The following is a 17,363-nucleotide window of genomic DNA, read 5'->3' as shown; positions in this document are numbered from 1 at the left end:
ATGGAAATTCATGTCAGGTAATTGGTATAGTGTTATTAGTTTGCCAGAGATTTGATACATAGTTTTGTTTTGTGCTTTATTTATTAACTCATCAGTAATATATGTAGTACAGATGTTATGATTTTGTCTATACTAGTTAATTTTGTCTTCTGTCCATATATTGCATATATTTTTGCGAGGGTAATTTAATGAAAAAACAGAATAATCAGTATAAGTAGGAAATATATGTAATTGTTAAGAGCATGAACTTTGGAGCTGGGAAGATCTGAATTTGAACCCTCAGTTCTGTTACTTTAGTTTTGAGATCTGCTTTATACTAGAGATAAAATTTTAGAGTTTAAACAGCTTTACCAAAATCTGCTTTCTGAATATTAAAGAGGCCAAGTTCTCTTCTCCCATTGGCATATTGTTTCTTATCTTAAGAATTGTCATGACTTCTTTTGCCTTTTAATCTTTGATAAATATTTTAAATTAGTTTTCAAGTACTGTAAAATATTTTGTTGGGATTTTTGCAAGAATTAATTCAGTTTTGGTTGGTTTAATTTGGGAAGAATTGACATCTTTATGATACTGTATCTTGTTGAGCCATAATACAAGATTTTTGTGAAAGATTCAATGAAATGATCTAGAAAGAACTAACCTAGTGCCTGGAACTTGGTAAATACTCAATAACTAATTGTTTATCATTATGATCATTATTACCCATTACCAAGACTAGTAGAATATCTTTAAATTTCTCATGATGATGAGTCAGTAGCGTTATATTTGAAAACAGCACTCTTATGCTATTGGCTTATGCAGTTAAGAAGAATAAAACATATAGTGTATTTCTTTCACTTAAAAAAACAAAGCTAAGAATATGTAAAATGTTAAGGAATGCTATGGATTTTTTTCCTTTTTTCTGCATCACGTGGCTTGTGGGATCTTAGTTCCTCAACCAGAAATCAAATCCGGGCCCCAGCGTTGAAAGCACCAAGTTCTAACCACTGGACAGCCAAGGAATTCCAAATGTGATAGAACTTTTAATATGCTTCATGATTTTTAAATTATATATCAGTTTGTAACTCAAAATACAGAATGAAGACCAATCACCCCACTATAAAAGTATGTTTTAGAAAGAGAAAAGACAAATAGAAAAACAGGGAAAAGACATGTCTAGACAGTTCACAAAGCAAAAGGAAATACAAATGACCCACATTCATAGCAAAAGGTGGTTAGTCACACTGATAGTAAAAAAAAAATCATAAATCATTGAAATTTCATTTTTATGAATCAGATTGGAAAAACTCAAGTCTGATTAATGCCACTGTTCAGCAAACCTTTGGGAAGCATAAAATCTCATACCATCTGGTGTTAGTGTAAAATGACGCTATTTAAAAGGAAATTTGGCAGTATGTATTCAAATTAAAAATTCTGTTAACCCATTACTCAAACAGACCCACCTCTGAGAATTTATTCCATCTGTCAGTCACTCAGAGAGTCAGTCAGTCAGTTCAGTCCCTCAGTCGTGTCTGACTCTATGCTTCCCCAAAATTCCCCACCACAAGGCTTTCTGTGTTCTGGTTGTTAACTCTCATGACATAGTTCAGTTCAGTTTAGTCGCTCAGTTGTGTCCAGCTCTTTGCGACCCCATGAATCGCAGCATGCCAGGTCTCCCTGCCCATCACCAACTCCCAGAGTTCACCCAAACTCTTGTGCATCGAGTCGGTGATGCCAACCAGCCATCTCATCCTCTGTCGTCCCCTTCTCCTCCCGCCCACAATCCCTCCCAGTATCAGGGTCTTTTCCAGTGAGTCAGCTCTTCGCATGAGGTGGCCAAAGTATTGGAGTTTCAGCCTCATAATCAGTCCTTCCAATGAACACCCAGGATTGATCTCCTTTAGGATGAGCTGGTTGGATCTCCTTGCAGTCCAAGGTCTCTCAGGAGTCTTCTCCAACACCACAGTTCAAAAGCATCAATTTTTCGGTGCTCAGCTTTCTTCACAGTCCAACTCTCACATCCATACATGACCACGGGAAAAACCATAGCCTTGACTAGATGGACCTTTGTTGTCAAATAATGTCTCTGCTTTTTAATATGCTATCTAGGTTGGTCATAACTTTCCTTCCAAGGAGTAAGCGTCTTTTAATTTCATGGCTGCAATCACCATCTGCAGTGATTTTGGAGCCCCCCCAAAATAAAGTCTGACACTGTTTCCACTGTTTCCCATCTATTTCCCATGAAGTGATGGGACCAGATGCCATGATCTTAGTCTTCTGAATGTTGAGCTTTAAGCCAACTTTTTCACTCTCCTCTTTGACTTTCATCAAAAGGCTCTTTAGTTCCTCTTCACTTTCTGCCATAAGGGTGGTGTCATCTGCATATCTAAGGTTATTGATATTTCTCCCCTCAATCTTGATTCCAGCTTGTGCTTCTTCTAGCCCAGTGTTTCTCATGATGTACACTGCATATAAGTTAAATAAGCTGGGTGACAATATACAACCTTGATGTACTCCTTTTCCTATTTGGAACCAGTCTGTTGTTCCATGTCCAGTTCTAACTGTTGCTTCCTGACCTGCATAAAGGTTTCTCAAGAGGCAGATCAGGTGGTCTGGGATTCCCATCTCTTTCAGAATGTTCCACAGTTTATTGTGATCCACACAGTCAAAGGCTTTGGCATAGTCAATGAAACAGAAATAGATGTTTTTCTGGAACTCTCTTGCTTTTTCCATGATCCAGCGGATGTTGGCAATTTGATCTCTGGTTCCTCTGCCTTTTCTAAAACCAGCTTGAACATCTGGAAGTGTTTTGCTGAAGCCTGGCTTGGAGAATATTGAGCATAACCTTACTAGCGTGTGAGATAAGTGCAGTTGTGCAGTAGTTTGAGCATTCTTTGGCATTGCCTTTCTTTGGGATTGGAATGAAGACTGACCTTTTCCAGTCCTGTGGCCACTGCTGAGTTTTCCAAATTTGCTGGCATATTGAGTGCAGCACTTTCACAGCATCATCTTTCAGGATTTGAAATAGGTCAACTGGAATTCCATCACCTCCACTAGCTTTGTTCGTAGTGATGCTTTCTAAGGCCCACTTGACTTCACATTCCAGGATGTCTGGCTCTAGGTGAGTGATCACACCATCGTGATTATCTGGGTTGTGAAGATCTTTTTTGTACAGTTCTTCTGTGTATTCTTGCCACCTCTTCTTAATATCTTCTGCTTCTGTTAGGTCCATACCATTTCTGTCCTTTATCGAGCCCATCTTTGCATGAAATGTTCCCTTGATATCTCTAATTTTTTTGAAGAGATCTCTAGTCTTTCCCATTCTGTTGTTTTCCTCTATTTCTTTGCACTGATTGCTGAGGAGGCTTTCTTATCTCTCCTTGCTGTCCTAAAAACAATACCCATTTGTGGATGTGACTGTTGATAGAAGCAAGGTCCGATGCGGTAAAGAGCAATATTGCATAGGAACCTGGAATGTTAGGTCCTTGAATCAAGGCAAATTGAAAGTGGTCAAACAGGATATGGTAAGAGTGAACGTCGACATTCTAGGAATCAGTGAACTAAACTGGACTGGAATGGGTGAATTTAACTCAGATGATCTACTACTGTGGGCAGGGATCCTTTAGAAGAAACGGAGTAGCCATCATGGTCAACAAAAGAGTGTGAAATGCAGTACTTGGATGCAATCTCAAAAATGACAGAATGATCTCTGTTCATTTCCAAGGCAAACCATTCAGTATCACAGTAATCTAAGCCTGTGCCCCGACCTGTAATACCGAAGAAGCTGACATTGAACGGTTCTATGAAGACGTACAAGACCTTTTAGAACTAACACCCAAAAAAGATGTCCTTTTCATTATAGGGGACTGGAATGCAAAAGTAGGAAGTCAGGAAACACCTGGAGTAACAGGCAAATTTGGCCTTGGAGTACGGAATGAAGCAGGGCAAAGGCTGATAGAGTTTTGCCAAGAGAACACACTGGTCATAGCAAACATGCTCTTCCAACAACACAAGAGAACACTCTACACATGGACATCACCAGATGGTCAACACCGAAATCAGGTTGATTATATTCTTTGCAGCCAAAGATGGAGAAGCTGTATACAGTTAGCAAAAACAAGACCAGGAGCTGACTGGCTCAGATCATGTACTCCTTATTGCCAAATTCAGACTGAAATTGAAGAAAGTAGGGAAAACCACTAAACCATTCAGGTCTGACCTAAATCAAATCCCTTATGATTATACAGTGGAAGTGAGAAATAAATTTAAGGGACTAGATCTGATAGAGTGCCTGATGAACTCTGGACGGAGGTTCGTGACATTGTATAGGAGACAGGGACCAAGACCATCCCCATGGAAAAGAAATGCAAAAAAGCAAAATGGCTGTCTGAGGAGGCCTTACAAATATGTGCAAAAAGAAGAGAAGCGAAAAGCAAAGGAGAAAAGGAAAAATATTCCATATGTACGTATATTAAATGACTTGGGCTTCCTTGGTGGCTCAATGGTAAAGAATCTGCCTGCAGTACAGGAGATGTCGAGACACAGGTTCTATCCCTGGGTTGGAAAGATCCCCTGGAGAAGAAAACGGCAAGCCACTTCAGTAATCTTGCCCAGAAAATCCCATGGAATGAGGAGCCTGGTGGAGCCCAGTTCATGGGGTCAGAGTCAGACATGAGTGAGCAACTAAACAACAAGTACATGAAATGACTTAAGTCTGTAAAAGCTAAAAATGGAACCACCATATGGCCCAGCAGTTTCACTTTTGGGTATATATTCAAGAAAACCAAAACCATTAATTTGAAAAGATACATACACCCCAGTATTCACAGTAGTATTATTTATAATTGCCAAGCTATGGGAACAACCTAAGTGTCCATCAACAGATGAATGGATAAACATGTGATTTATATGTACAATGGAATACTATTTAGGCATTCAGGCATAAGAAAGAACAAAGTTGCTATTTCCAGCAACATGGGTGGACCTAGAGATTATCATACTGAGTAAAGTAAGTCAGAAGGAGAAAGACATATCCTGTGATATGATTTATATGGAATGAGATGGCTGGATGGCATAACCGACTCGATGGACATGAGTTTGAGTGAACTCCGGGAGTTGGTGATGGACAGGGAGGCCTGGCATGCTGTGATTCATGGGGTCACAAAGAGTCGGACACGACTGAGCTACTGAACTGAACTGATTTACATGTGGAATCTAAAAAGATGATTTAAGTGAACTTATACACAGAGGACTTAGAAATATAGAAAACAAACTTATGGTTACCAAAGAGGAAAGGTAGAGAAGGGTAAATTAGGAGTTTCAGATTAGCAGATACAAGCTGCTATATATAAAATAGATAAACAAGGACCTATTGTATAGCATGAAGAGCTGTATTCAGTATCTTGCAATAACCTATAATAGAAAAGAATCTGAAAAAGTTTTTTTATAATGCAAGAAAAATCTGAATCACTCTTCTGTACACCTGAAACTAACACAACATTTTAAATCACCTACATTTTAATTAAATTTTTTAAAGTGGGACTATAGCCAATATTTTGTAATAACTGAAAACCTACTGTGACCTATAAAAATTATATTAAAATTTAAAAAATTCTAGATATTAAAAAATGACAAGATTGTATCTGGTAATTCTGTGGATGGAAACTAGTTAGATAGGACATGGTTAGGAAAGGAGACTTAATTTTCACTATCATCTTTTTGGATTTTGAATTATTTGAATTACCTATTTAACAAATTGATTTTAAAGTTTTTGCTTTTCTAATACTTTTCATCTCTACATTGTCTTCATTTCATTTCCCCCTACTTCTTATCCTTCCATTGCTTTTCATAAGCTCTGTTCTTTTGTACTAAAAGGGTGATTTTTGACATCGTGTTAATTAGTTAAAATGCTTTCTTTCTGTTATTTGGCTTACCTAGCTTGTGTATCGGAGCAGGCACTGGCACCCCACTCCAGTACTCTTGCCTAGAAAAGCCGATGGGCGGAGGAGCCTGGTAGGCTGTAGTCCATGGGGTCACAAAGAGTCAGACACAACTGAGTGACTTCACTTTCACTTTTCACTTTCATGCATTGGAGAAGGAAATGGCAACCCACTCCAGTGTTCTTGCCTAGAGAATCCCAGGGATGAGGGAGCCTGGTGGGCTGCCATCTGTGGGGTCACACAGAGTCGGACACGACTGAAGTGACTTAGCAGCAGCAGCAGCTTGTGTATGGGTTTGATCTTCAGCTGTTTTCCTCTCTGTATTAGATAAGGGAGCCTTAGATTTCTGAGGTAGAGCTGTTTCAATTGTCTGGAGCTTCCTCAGGCTAGTCCTGAAACAAATAGCTAGAATGTAGAGGACTCCATTTTTCACCCCCCATCCATTTAAATTTTATGTAACTCTGAATGAGATAATTTTATTTTTCAAATTGCCCTTATTTGGGAATTATAAGCACTACTTATCTTGTTTTATTTTAGGCAAGAGTGTGTACCCCCTTGGCTACCCCACAGCCTACTCCTCCTCGTTCACCTTCATCACCGCCTATGGAGCACGTGTTGGTAAAAACTCCAGATTCTTCTCCCTGTGTTTCAGATCACGATGTAGCTTTTCCCATGAAAGAAATATTGGCTGAAGAAGGTAGAAACTTTATTTCTATAACTCAGTTTTAATTTTTGCAACTGTCATGGTTTGTTGTATTAGAGTCTTTGTAGATTAGTATACACATAGCTGTTGCTGATTAAGTTTTAGAAATCACTTTTGCCGAAAGAGAAACTAAGGATTTGGTTGCCACTTTTTAAAGTATATGATCTGGTAGACATATTTAGATTATTTTAAGTTCACGGTAATGTTGAAACTGAAGTCTTTTCAAGGTTATTTTTTTGTACTTTACTAATTTGGGAATTTTCCCATTAAGGACCTTTATTATTATTATTATTGATTATTGTTGCCATTATTTGTATGCCAAAATGTTAAAGGCTATCTGAAACAACATATCTTGCTTTCCTGTAGACTTCTGTTGACTCTTTCTTTTTAAAACAACCTTTAGGAAATGATATGCCTGCCATCACACTTGTTAATACCCCAGCAGTCACCCCAGTGACTACATCTCCCCCTGCAGCAGCTCTTACCCCAACTTTGTCAGAGATATCAATTGATAAATTGAAGATGTCAAGCCCAGAGCTTCCCAAGCCATGGAGTGATGGAGACCTGCCACTGGAAGAAGAGAATCCCAACTCTTTTCAAGAAGAGCTTCACCCGAGAGCCATGTAAATGATAATATATTCACCCTTAGCAACTATACATTTTACCTTATGTTGACTTAGATGACCTATTGAAAACATCAGAAATGATAAATAAAAGTTTATAATTCATGAGTTCTTCTATAGTAGGAAGAAGTTTCATAAATTTTAAGTTTTTACCAAATTTGTCTATTCCTTCAGTTCTCTTTTTTAAAACAAAATTTTTTGAGAAACAGATTAAATTTGAGGGGGAATCAGATTAATTTTGGGGAGAAACAGATTAAAGATATCTATAATATTGTTAATAAAGTAGAATATGATTTTTCCCCAATGTGAATCTTCGTTTACTATAAGTTAAGTTTTATATTACCATGTATCCCTATGTAAGCTTTATTTTAGGGATGGTAGAACTTTCAAGATGGTCCTGAAAGTTCTAATCAAGAGATTAAAACATGAATTTGATTTTAGGAAAATAAGAATCTTGTTGGTTAATTATAGTAGTACAGATTATGTTAATATAGAAATATGTCTAAAGGAGACAGTATTTTTTAATCTATTTTTTTTTTCGTATTATTTGGTTATACTGTGTGGCCTAAGGGATCTTAGTTCTCTGACTAGGGATCAAACCCTTTCCCCCTGCAGCGGAAGCATGGAGTCTTAACCACTAGATTGCCCGGGAGATCCCTGGATCTATTTTCTTATATAAAAATGAATATAGGCCTTCATTGATCTGATAAATTCAAACCGTGTCTCTTTCTTCTTAGTGTAATGTCTGTGGCCAAGAATGAAGAACCTGAGAGCGAGGACTTCCCTGATCAGCTTGTTCCTCCAAAGCCAGTTGCCCTTATGCCACTTCCTGCTGGCATCAAGGCTCCTTCCCCCATACAGATGCCAAGTTCAGATTCCTCCACTGTGGAGAGTACCTTGAGTGTTACTGCCACTGAAACTGAAACCTTAGATAGACCCATCTCTGAAGGAGAGATCTTATTTAACTGTGGTCACAAAGTGACTCCTAAGAGTAAGTTAACTTGTATCAATTGATTTCAGTGGTTAAATTATGATCCTTCCTAAGTAATACTTTTCTATGTGAAATGTTTTTACTTAGTTTGTAAGATTTAACATAGTATAGTAGAAAGAATATGGACTCTGCAAGTTAACTTTTCTAAACCTTAACCTCAGACTCTAAAATCTCCCTCATAAATCCCACCTTCCAGAAGTATCACCCTTAAAAGTTTGGGGTATACTTTCCAGTCTTTTTTTAAATATGCACATATAGGTACCTAAATACATTTGTATGTTACCTTTAAAAATAGGGTCATATTATACATGCTGTTATGAAACCTGAATTTTTTTTAACCTTCAATTCATTGTGGACATTTTCCTGTACTAATACATATAGTCCTACCTCTTTTTTTCAGTGACTGGCCATTTAGATTGTTTAAATTGATCTCAGTTCAGTTCAGTCACTCAGTTGTGTCCGATTCTTTGCGACCCCATGAAGTGCAGCATGCCAGGCCTCCCTGTCCATCACCAACTCCCAGAGTTTACCCAAACTCATGTCCATCAAGTCGGTGATGCCATCCAGCCATCCCATCCGCTGTCATCCCCTTCTCCTCCTGCCCCCAATCCCTCCCAGCATCAGGGTCTTTTCCAATGAGTCAACTCTTTGTATGAGGTGGCCAAAGTATTGGAGTTTCAGCTTCAGCATCAGGCCTTCCAATAAACACTCAGGACTGATCTCCTTTAGGATGGACTCGTTGGATCTCCTTGCAGTCCAAGGGACTCTCAAGAGTCTTCTCCAGCACCACAGTTCAAAGCATCAATTCTTCGGCACTCAGTTTTCTTCACAGTCCAATTCTCACATCCATCCATGACCACTGGAAAAACCATAGCCTTGACTAGACGGACCTTTGTACCTATTGATCTAGAGGTGCCCTAATGGTGGGCATTTAGATTGTTTTCAGTGTTTTCATACCATACATAGCTCTCCGCTGACTATCCTTGAACATATATCATATATCTAATATATAACTGATAGCTTACTTAAACTATGTGCCTAGAAGTGAAATTGCTGAGTCAGAGTAGACACCTTTAAAATAGTAATACATTGCCAACATGCGCTCCAGAAAGTCGAATCAGTTTTTAATTGTATCAGTAGTATATAGGAGTATTTCCTATTTTTTCATAGTTCCAGTTGATATTTATAGCTCTTTTTAATTTCTGACAAGCTGGTAAGTGAAGCAAACATCTCACTCATCTTTGTTATAAAATAGACTTTTTAAAGAACTTGTGAGATTGAATGCGCATGCATGCTAAGTCTCTTCAGTGGCGTCCGACTCTTTGCGACCCTATGGACTGTTAGCCCTCCATGCTCCTCTGTCTGTGGGATTCTCCAGGCAAGAATACTGGAGTGGGTTGCCATGTCCTCTTCTGGGGATCTTCCCAACCCATGGATCAAACCTATGTCTCTTATATCTCTTGCAGTGGCAGGCGGGTTTTAGCGTGTGAATTATGATTTATGAACTTTGTCAGTATTTTTATTGTGTAAGTTTAAGTGTAATGTTTTACAACTTTATGGTGAGATTATTTACAAAAATTGTTTCTTATTTTTTCTAAATTTTTGCATTTTAATTTCTAGTTTTAGGAGATGAAGGACTGTATCTGGCAAACCTAAATGATAGCTTGTCCAGTACTTTGCAGGATGCCCTCGAAATGGTAAGAAATGATTCACTTCACTTTGAATTCTGACATAAAAGATATCCTGATGAACTTGCTGTAGCTGATCAGGGTTTTACCTCATATATTTGAGTTATAGTCATAAAATTTATTAAAATATCAATGAAGGAATTTAAAGTTTCTTATACACCTTATTATCATATCTGTATATTTCATTATTGTAATTGTAAGAATGAATAGAAAATTAAGGTTAACCCCTGTGGCTCCAGTAGTTGAAACATGCAATTAATGTAATTAGATAATGAAAATCTCCATATACATTGTCATGTGGAGATATTGTAAATGCCTTTATAATGCTGCCGACAGGACCTTCAATGTTGAAACCAACTCTCTTATAATATATTTGTTATTTTTCCCTAACCATGATTATAATTCTTTATGCTAAAAAAATAATTGAATGTAGTTAGTTTTAAAAGAATTACTGAAATAGGACACAGGGGTACTAACTCTTCCTGGTTATTATTTAGCTTTATAGACAAAAAATAGGCATTTAAAAATGTATTTTTACATATGTATCAAGTTATATATTATATAATGTAAATACCACATAGAAATTATAATAGGGATTTTCTTTTGAAAACTATTAAGGAATAGAAATCTTTACTTTTTATGTTTCAAACAACCTAGGTAAGGAAGGGTTGTTGTACTCAACTTTCATCTATATTTATCTCTGCGTGTGTGTGTGTGTGTATGTGTGTTGTTAGTTACTCAGTTGTGTCTGACTCTTTTCAACCCTATGAACTACACGCTGGTCTCCTCTGTCCATGGAATTCTTCAGGCAGGAATTCTGGAGTGGGTAGCCAGTCCGTTCTCCAGGGGATCTTTCCTGACCCAGAGAATGAACCTGGGTCTCCTGCATTGCGGGCAGATTCTTTACTTTCTGAGCCACTGGTGAAGCCCACATTTATCCATAGTATTTGCTAAGCATTGCTAATATTGTTGCTTTTAAGACTTACTTGATAATTTTTGACATATGTATACGTCTATAAGCCATTATCACAGTTAATAAAATAAACATACTCATCATTCATCACTCCCAAAAGTTTCCTCAGGCCCATTCATTATCCCTCCTTCTCATCTCTCGTCATTCTTCTCATCCACTATTCCTCTCCCACCAACCACTGATTCACTTTCTGTGACTATAGATTAGTTTACATTTTCTAGATTTATATAAAAGGAATCACATGGCATGTATTCTTTCTTTGTGTGTGATTGCTTTAAGTCAGCATAATTATTTTGAGGTTTATCTGGGTTATAGCTTGTATCATAGTTCATTACTTTTTATTGCTGAGTAGTGCTCTATTGTATGGATGTACCACTGTTTGTCTATTCACCTGTTGATAGACATTTGGGTTTATTCCAGTTTGAGACTATTACAAATAAAGCTGCTGTGAACACTTGTTTGCAAGTCTTTGTATGGACATACATAATTTCATTTCTCTTTGACAAATACCTAGGGGAGGAATGGATGGATAATGTGGTAGTTAAATGTTAATCTTTCAGTTCAGTCGTTCAGTCGTGTCTGACTCTGCGACCCCATGAACTGTAGCATGCCACGTCTCCCTGTTCATCACCAACTCCTGGAGCCTAATCAAACTTGTGTCCATTGCATCAGTGATGCCATCCAACGATCTCATCCTCTGTTGTCCCTTTCTCCCGCCTTTGATCTTTGCCAGCATCGGGGTCTTTTCCAGTGAGTCAGTTCTTGGCATCCGGTGGCCAAAGTATTAGAGATCAGTTTCAGCATCAGTCCTTCCAATGAATATTCAGTACCAATTTCCTTTAGGATTGATTGGTTTAATCTCCCTGCAATCCAAGGGACTCTCAAGAGTCTTCTCCAACACCACAGCATCAATTCTTTGGTGCTTAGCTTTCTTTATAGTCCAACTCTCACATCCATACATGACCACTGGAAATCATAGCTTTGACTAGATGGACCTTTGTTGGTAAAGTAATGTCTCTGCTTTTTAATACGCTGTCTAGGTTGGTCTAGTTTTCCTTCCAAGGAGCAAGCGTCTTTTAATTTCATGGCTGCAGTCACCATCTGTAGTGATTTTGGAGCCCCCCAAAATAAAGTCTCTCACTGCTTCCATTGTTTCCCCATCTATTTGCCATGAAGTGATAGGACTGAATGCCATGATCTGAGTTTTCTGAATTTTGAGCTTTAAGCCAACTATTTCACTCTCCTCTTTCATCAAGAGGCTCTTTAGTTCTTCTTCGCTTTCTGGCATAAGGGTGGTGTCATCTGCATATCTGAGGTTATTGATATTTCTCCCGGCAATCTTGATTTCAGCTCGTGCCTTATCCAGCCCGGCATTTCACCTGATGTACTCCGCATATAAGTTAAATAAACAGGGTGACTATATACAGCCTTGATATACTCCTTTCCCGATTTGGAACCAGTCTGTTGGTCCATGTCAGAGTTCTAACTGTTCCTTCTTGACCTGCGTACAGATTTCTCAGGAGGCAGGTCAGGTGATCTGTTATTCCCATCTCTTGAAGAATTTTCCACAGTTTGTTGTGATCACACAGTCAAAGGCTTTGGCATGGTCAATAAAATAGAAGTAAATGTTTATCTGGAACTCTCTTGCTTTTTCGATGATCCAGTGGATGTTGGCAATTTGATCTCTGATTCCTCTGCCTTTTCTAAATCTAGCTTGAACATCTAGAATTTCACGGTTCATGTGCTGTTGAAGCCTTGCTTGGAGAATTTTGAGCATTACTCTGCTAGCATGTGAGATGAGTGCAATTGTGTGGTTATTTGAACATTCTTTGGCATTGCCTTTCTTTAGGATTGGAATGAAAACTGACCTTTTCCAGTCCTGTGGCCACTGTTGAGTTTTCCAAATTTGCTGATATATTAAGTGCAGCACTTTCACAGCATCATCTTTTAGGATTTGAAATAGCTTAACTGGAATTCCATCACCTCCAAGCTTTGTTCATAGTGATGCTTTCTAAGGTCCACTTGACTTCACATTCCAGGATGTCTGTCTCTAGGTGAGTGATCACACCATTGTGGTTATCTGGGTCATGAAGATCTTTTTTGTATGGTTCTTCTATGTGTTCTTGCCACCTCTTCTTAATATCTTCTGCTTCTGTTAGGTTCATACCATTTCTGTCCTTTATTGAGCCCATCTTTGCATGATACATTCCCTTGGTATCTCTAATTTTCTTGAAGAGATGACTAGTGTTTCCCATTCTGTTGTTTTCCTCTGTTTATTTGCATTGATCACTGAGGAAGGCTTTCTTATCTCCTCTTGCTATTCATTGGAACTCTGCATTCAAACGGGTATATCTTTCCTTTTCTCCTTTGCCTTTTGCTCCTTTTCTTTTCACAGGTACTTGTAAAAGTACTACTCAGACAACCATTTTGCCTTTTTTCATTTCTTTTTCTTGGGGATGGTCTTGATCACTGCCTCCTGTACAGTGTTACGAACCTCTGTCCATAGTTCTTTAGGCACTCTATCAGATCTAATCCGTATCAGTCACTTCCACTGTATAATCATAAGGGATTTGATTTAGGTCATACCTGAATGGTCTAGTGGTTTTCCCTACTTTCTTCAATTTCAGTCTGATTTTGGCAATAAGGAGTTCATGATTTGAGCCACAGTCAGCTCCCAGTCTTGTTTTTGCTGACTTTATATCTTTGTCTGCAAAGAATATAATCAGTCTGATTTTGGTGTTGACCATTTGGTGATGTCCATGTGTAGAGTCTTCTCTTGTGTTGTTGGAAGGGGGTGTTTGCCATGATCAGTGCATTCTCTTGGCAAAAGTCTGTTAGCCTTTGACTTGCTTCGTTTTGTACTCCAAGGCCAAATTTGCCTGTTATTCCAGGTAGCTCTTGACTTCCTACTTTTGCATTCCAGTCCCCTATAATGAAGAGGACATCTTTTTTGGGTGTTAGTTCTGGAAGTTCTCATAGGTCTTCATAGAACTGTTCAACTTCAGCTTCTTCAGAATTACTGGTCAGGGCATAGACTTGGATTACTGTGATATTGAATGGTTTGCCTTGGAAACGAACAGAGATCATTGCGTCATTTTTGAGATTGTAACCAAGTACATGAGTTTGAGTGAACTCTGGGAGTTGGTGATGGACAGGGAGGCTTGGCGTGCTGTGATTCATGGGGTTGCGGAGAGTCGGACACGACTGAGCGACTGAACGAGCGACTGAACTGAACTGAACTGAACTGAACCAAGTACTGCATTTTGCAATCTTTTGTTGACCATGATGGCTACTCCATTTCTTCTAAGGGATTCTTGCCCACAGTAGTAAATATAATGGTCATCTGAGTTAAGTTCATCCATTCTAGTCCATTTTAGTTCACTGATTCCTAAAATGTTGATCTTTACTCTTGCCATCTCCTGTTTGACCTTTTCCAATTTGCCTAGATTTGTGGACCTAACATTCCAGGTTCGTATGCAATATTGTTCTTTATAGCATTGGACTTCATTTCCATCACCTATCACATCCATGGCTAGGTGTTATTTTTGCTTTGACTCCATCTCTTCAGTCTTTCTGGAGTTATTTCTCCGCTTTTTTCCAGTATTGGGCACCTACTAACCTGGGGAGTTCATCTTTCAGTGTTATACCTTTTTGCGTTTTCATACTGTTCATGGAGTTCTCAAGGCAAAAATACTGAAGTGTTAATCTTTAGGAAGAGCTTTTTTTAAGTTATCTGCCAAAATCTTGTGTAGACCTTTTCCTTCTATGTTTTATATTACTATAAATATGTTTTATATTACTGAGTAATATAAAATTTACTGAGTAATATGTTTTATATTGAGTAATATTCTTATATTTATATTTAACTGAGTAATATGTTTTTATTTATATTCATATTTAACTAAATAATATGTTTTATATTACTGAGCTTCTCTATTACCTCAGACGGTAAAGAATTCTCCTGCAGTGTAGGAGACCCTGGTTTGACCCGTGGGTTGGGAGATCCCCTGCAGAAGGGAATGGCAACCCACTCCAGTGTTCTTGCCTGGAGAATCCCATGGACAGAGGAGCCTGGCGGGGTATAGTCTGTGGGATTGCAAAGAGTCAGACATGATGCTTTCTTTCACTTTTATGTTACTATAAATATTTCTGAGCATTGCTCAGGAGATGGCTAAGTACTTAGAGACAGTTTTATCCTTTTGAGTCTAGAATTATGGTTTGTTGGGCAATACCACAGTGGTACTCAGTCTAGGGCTACTTATCCCCCACTGTGGAGAGAAGACTCTTCTGTGTTCTCCACTCAGTGCCTCAGTATTGAGGTTTTCCAGTCTGGCCAGTGGGAACAACCATTATCCACATCCTTTGTTATATATGATGTCATTTAACATCAGGCACTGTTCTATCCAATCCCTTCTCAGGTGCTTGTTCCTGCAGCCTCATGTAATTGCCTCAAATACGTCTGCTGATCAGTAATCAACTTAATACTCAAAGGGAATCATCTGCAGTTCTCCAGAGTTCTCTCTCTGCAGCTCTCACTTTTCTAGCATCCTGTCTTAGGAACTCTGGCTCTCATGGCCTTCCTGGAGTTTCAGCTCCATCTTTTTGGCTCAGACTCCTGTGCCACAGTCTGGAAACCTATAAGATGTAAGCTGGAGCAGTCATAGGCTTCTTTTGACTTGTTTCCCATTTCTCAGAGATCATTGTTTTTTGTTAACTGATGCTCCATGTTTTGAAATGCATGTTTTCACATACTTTGTGCATGTTGTGGTTGTTTTAAGCAGGTGGATGTTTCTGGTCTTGACTGGAAGTAGAAGGCTAGTTACATTAATCTTTTCATTTGTATCATTGTGTATGATCATGATGAAAACAGAAAGAGATTGGTGTACTTTTGAAATATCATGTTCTTCTATCCCATTACAATCATAATGCTAGAATTTCTTTAAAGCAACCTATTCAAGTGATGTAAAGTAGGACTGTATATTAAATTCACCAGTGGCGCTTTTAAAAATGTGTGTCCTTGACCCCACCCTCTGATATGTGGATTCAGTAGGTCATGAAGGTTATGTGGTACGCATGTATGTGTGTGGGTAGTTAGAAGCCTAAACCTCTATATTTTAAAAAAACATCTTAAAGGACGATATGCATCCTTTGTCAAAAATATGTTAGTACTCATTTTACTTTGAGTTGAAGGAGGTTAAATCACTTATTTGTGTCACACATCTATATAGTGATAGATTTTTATGTGGATGCATAATATTTTTGCCTTTCATTTTAAGCTATCAACTTAAGCTACGTGTGCTAAGTCGCTTTCAGTTCAGTTCAGTTGCTCAGTCGTGTCGACTCTTTGCAACCCCATGAAGTCACTTTAGTCATGTCCAAATCTTTGTGACCCCGTGCACTATAACCAGCCAGGCTTCTCCGTCCATGGGAGTTTCCAGGCAAGAATACTGAATTGGGTTGCCATTTCCTTCTCCAGGGGATCTTCCCGACCCACGGATAGAATCTTGATCTCCTACATTGCAGGCAGACTCTTTCCCATCTGAGCCACCAGGGAAACCTGATGTTAAGTTCTGTCAAGCTAAGAACTGTAAATTTTGAGTTCTAATAGGGGCTATCTGAATTCTAAAGCTTGAGTTGCAAGGGGCTGATGTTTGTGAAGTCCAGCAAACAAAAAATGAAAGATGCCCTATAGCATCTCTATCTTATTAAAGACACAGTAATGAAAGATGCCTAATCTGGAGATTCATATGTTCAAAACGTGTTAAAACAATTTTCTCTACTATATGTGGGAGTATGAAATAATGAAGGAGCATTTTGATAAGATTTTATAAGGAGTTACTTTTCTAATAGTAATTATTATGAGTAATTGGTTGAATCTATTCTGAAGAGAGTGGATATCACTTTTATAAAATAATACCGGGGGGAAGACTAAAGGAGGAGTCTTTATTTTCAGAGAAGCATTAAAATAATATTTAGGGCTTCCCTGGTGGCTCAGAGGTTAAAGCGTCTGCCTGCAATGCGGGAGACCTGGGTTCGATCCCTGGGTTGGGAAGATCCCCTGGAGAAGGAAATGGCAACCCACTCCAGTATTCTTGCCTGGAGAATCCCATGGACGGAGGATTTGGCCTACTTCATATGTCATTATGGCATTTTTATCCCTTCTTAGAACTGTATCTAGATGCCAAAGCACGTTTAATTTTGTTCAAAGTAAATCGCTGACCTGAACCAGGACTAAATTATAGTATCTTTCTTTTTCTGAATTTAAAACTAATTGATTTCAATATTTTTTACTAAGCCTAAAATCAGATATGCTGCAAATTTATGATAGAATCACATGCAGAAATACAATCTTAAAAATGAGACTAACTTTGAAGTTATGAATCAGTAGGCATTTACCTGTGTACAAGGACTTGTGCTCCAGAGTTAATAAACTTTATTTCATTAAACATAAGATACGTAGGTAAAAT

General features: G+C 38.3%; 1 protein-coding gene across 5 annotated transcripts in view; it reads left to right on the top strand.

The window, feature by feature from the left end:
• Positions 1-17,363, top strand: part of KIAA0586 (KIAA0586 ortholog) — a 132,131-nt gene that overhangs the window by 62,142 nt on the left and 52,626 nt on the right. For all 5 annotated transcript variants that reach the window (XR_016038178.1, XM_055436633.2, XM_088839563.1 and 2 more), the window contains exons 23-26: positions 6,456-6,615; positions 7,025-7,244; positions 7,982-8,235; positions 9,856-9,932. Coding sequence is in view for 4 of the 5 variants with exons in the window: in XM_055436633.2 (XP_055292608.2) it covers positions 6,456-6,615; positions 7,025-7,244; positions 7,982-8,235; positions 9,856-9,932 (711 nt within the window). In the remaining variant the exon portion in view is untranslated. The remainder of the gene's footprint in view (positions 1-6,455; positions 6,616-7,024; positions 7,245-7,981; positions 8,236-9,855; positions 9,933-17,363) is intronic.

This window comes from Moschus berezovskii, chromosome 9 (genome assembly GCF_049115385.1).
Source record: "Moschus berezovskii isolate FMDL1 chromosome 9, NW_MosBer_1.0, whole genome shotgun sequence".
In the NCBI taxonomy this organism is placed as follows: domain Eukaryota; kingdom Metazoa; phylum Chordata; class Mammalia; order Artiodactyla; family Moschidae; genus Moschus; species Moschus berezovskii.
Note: the sequence above shows the minus strand (reverse complement) of the source record. Positions and strands in the feature narration are given on the sequence as shown.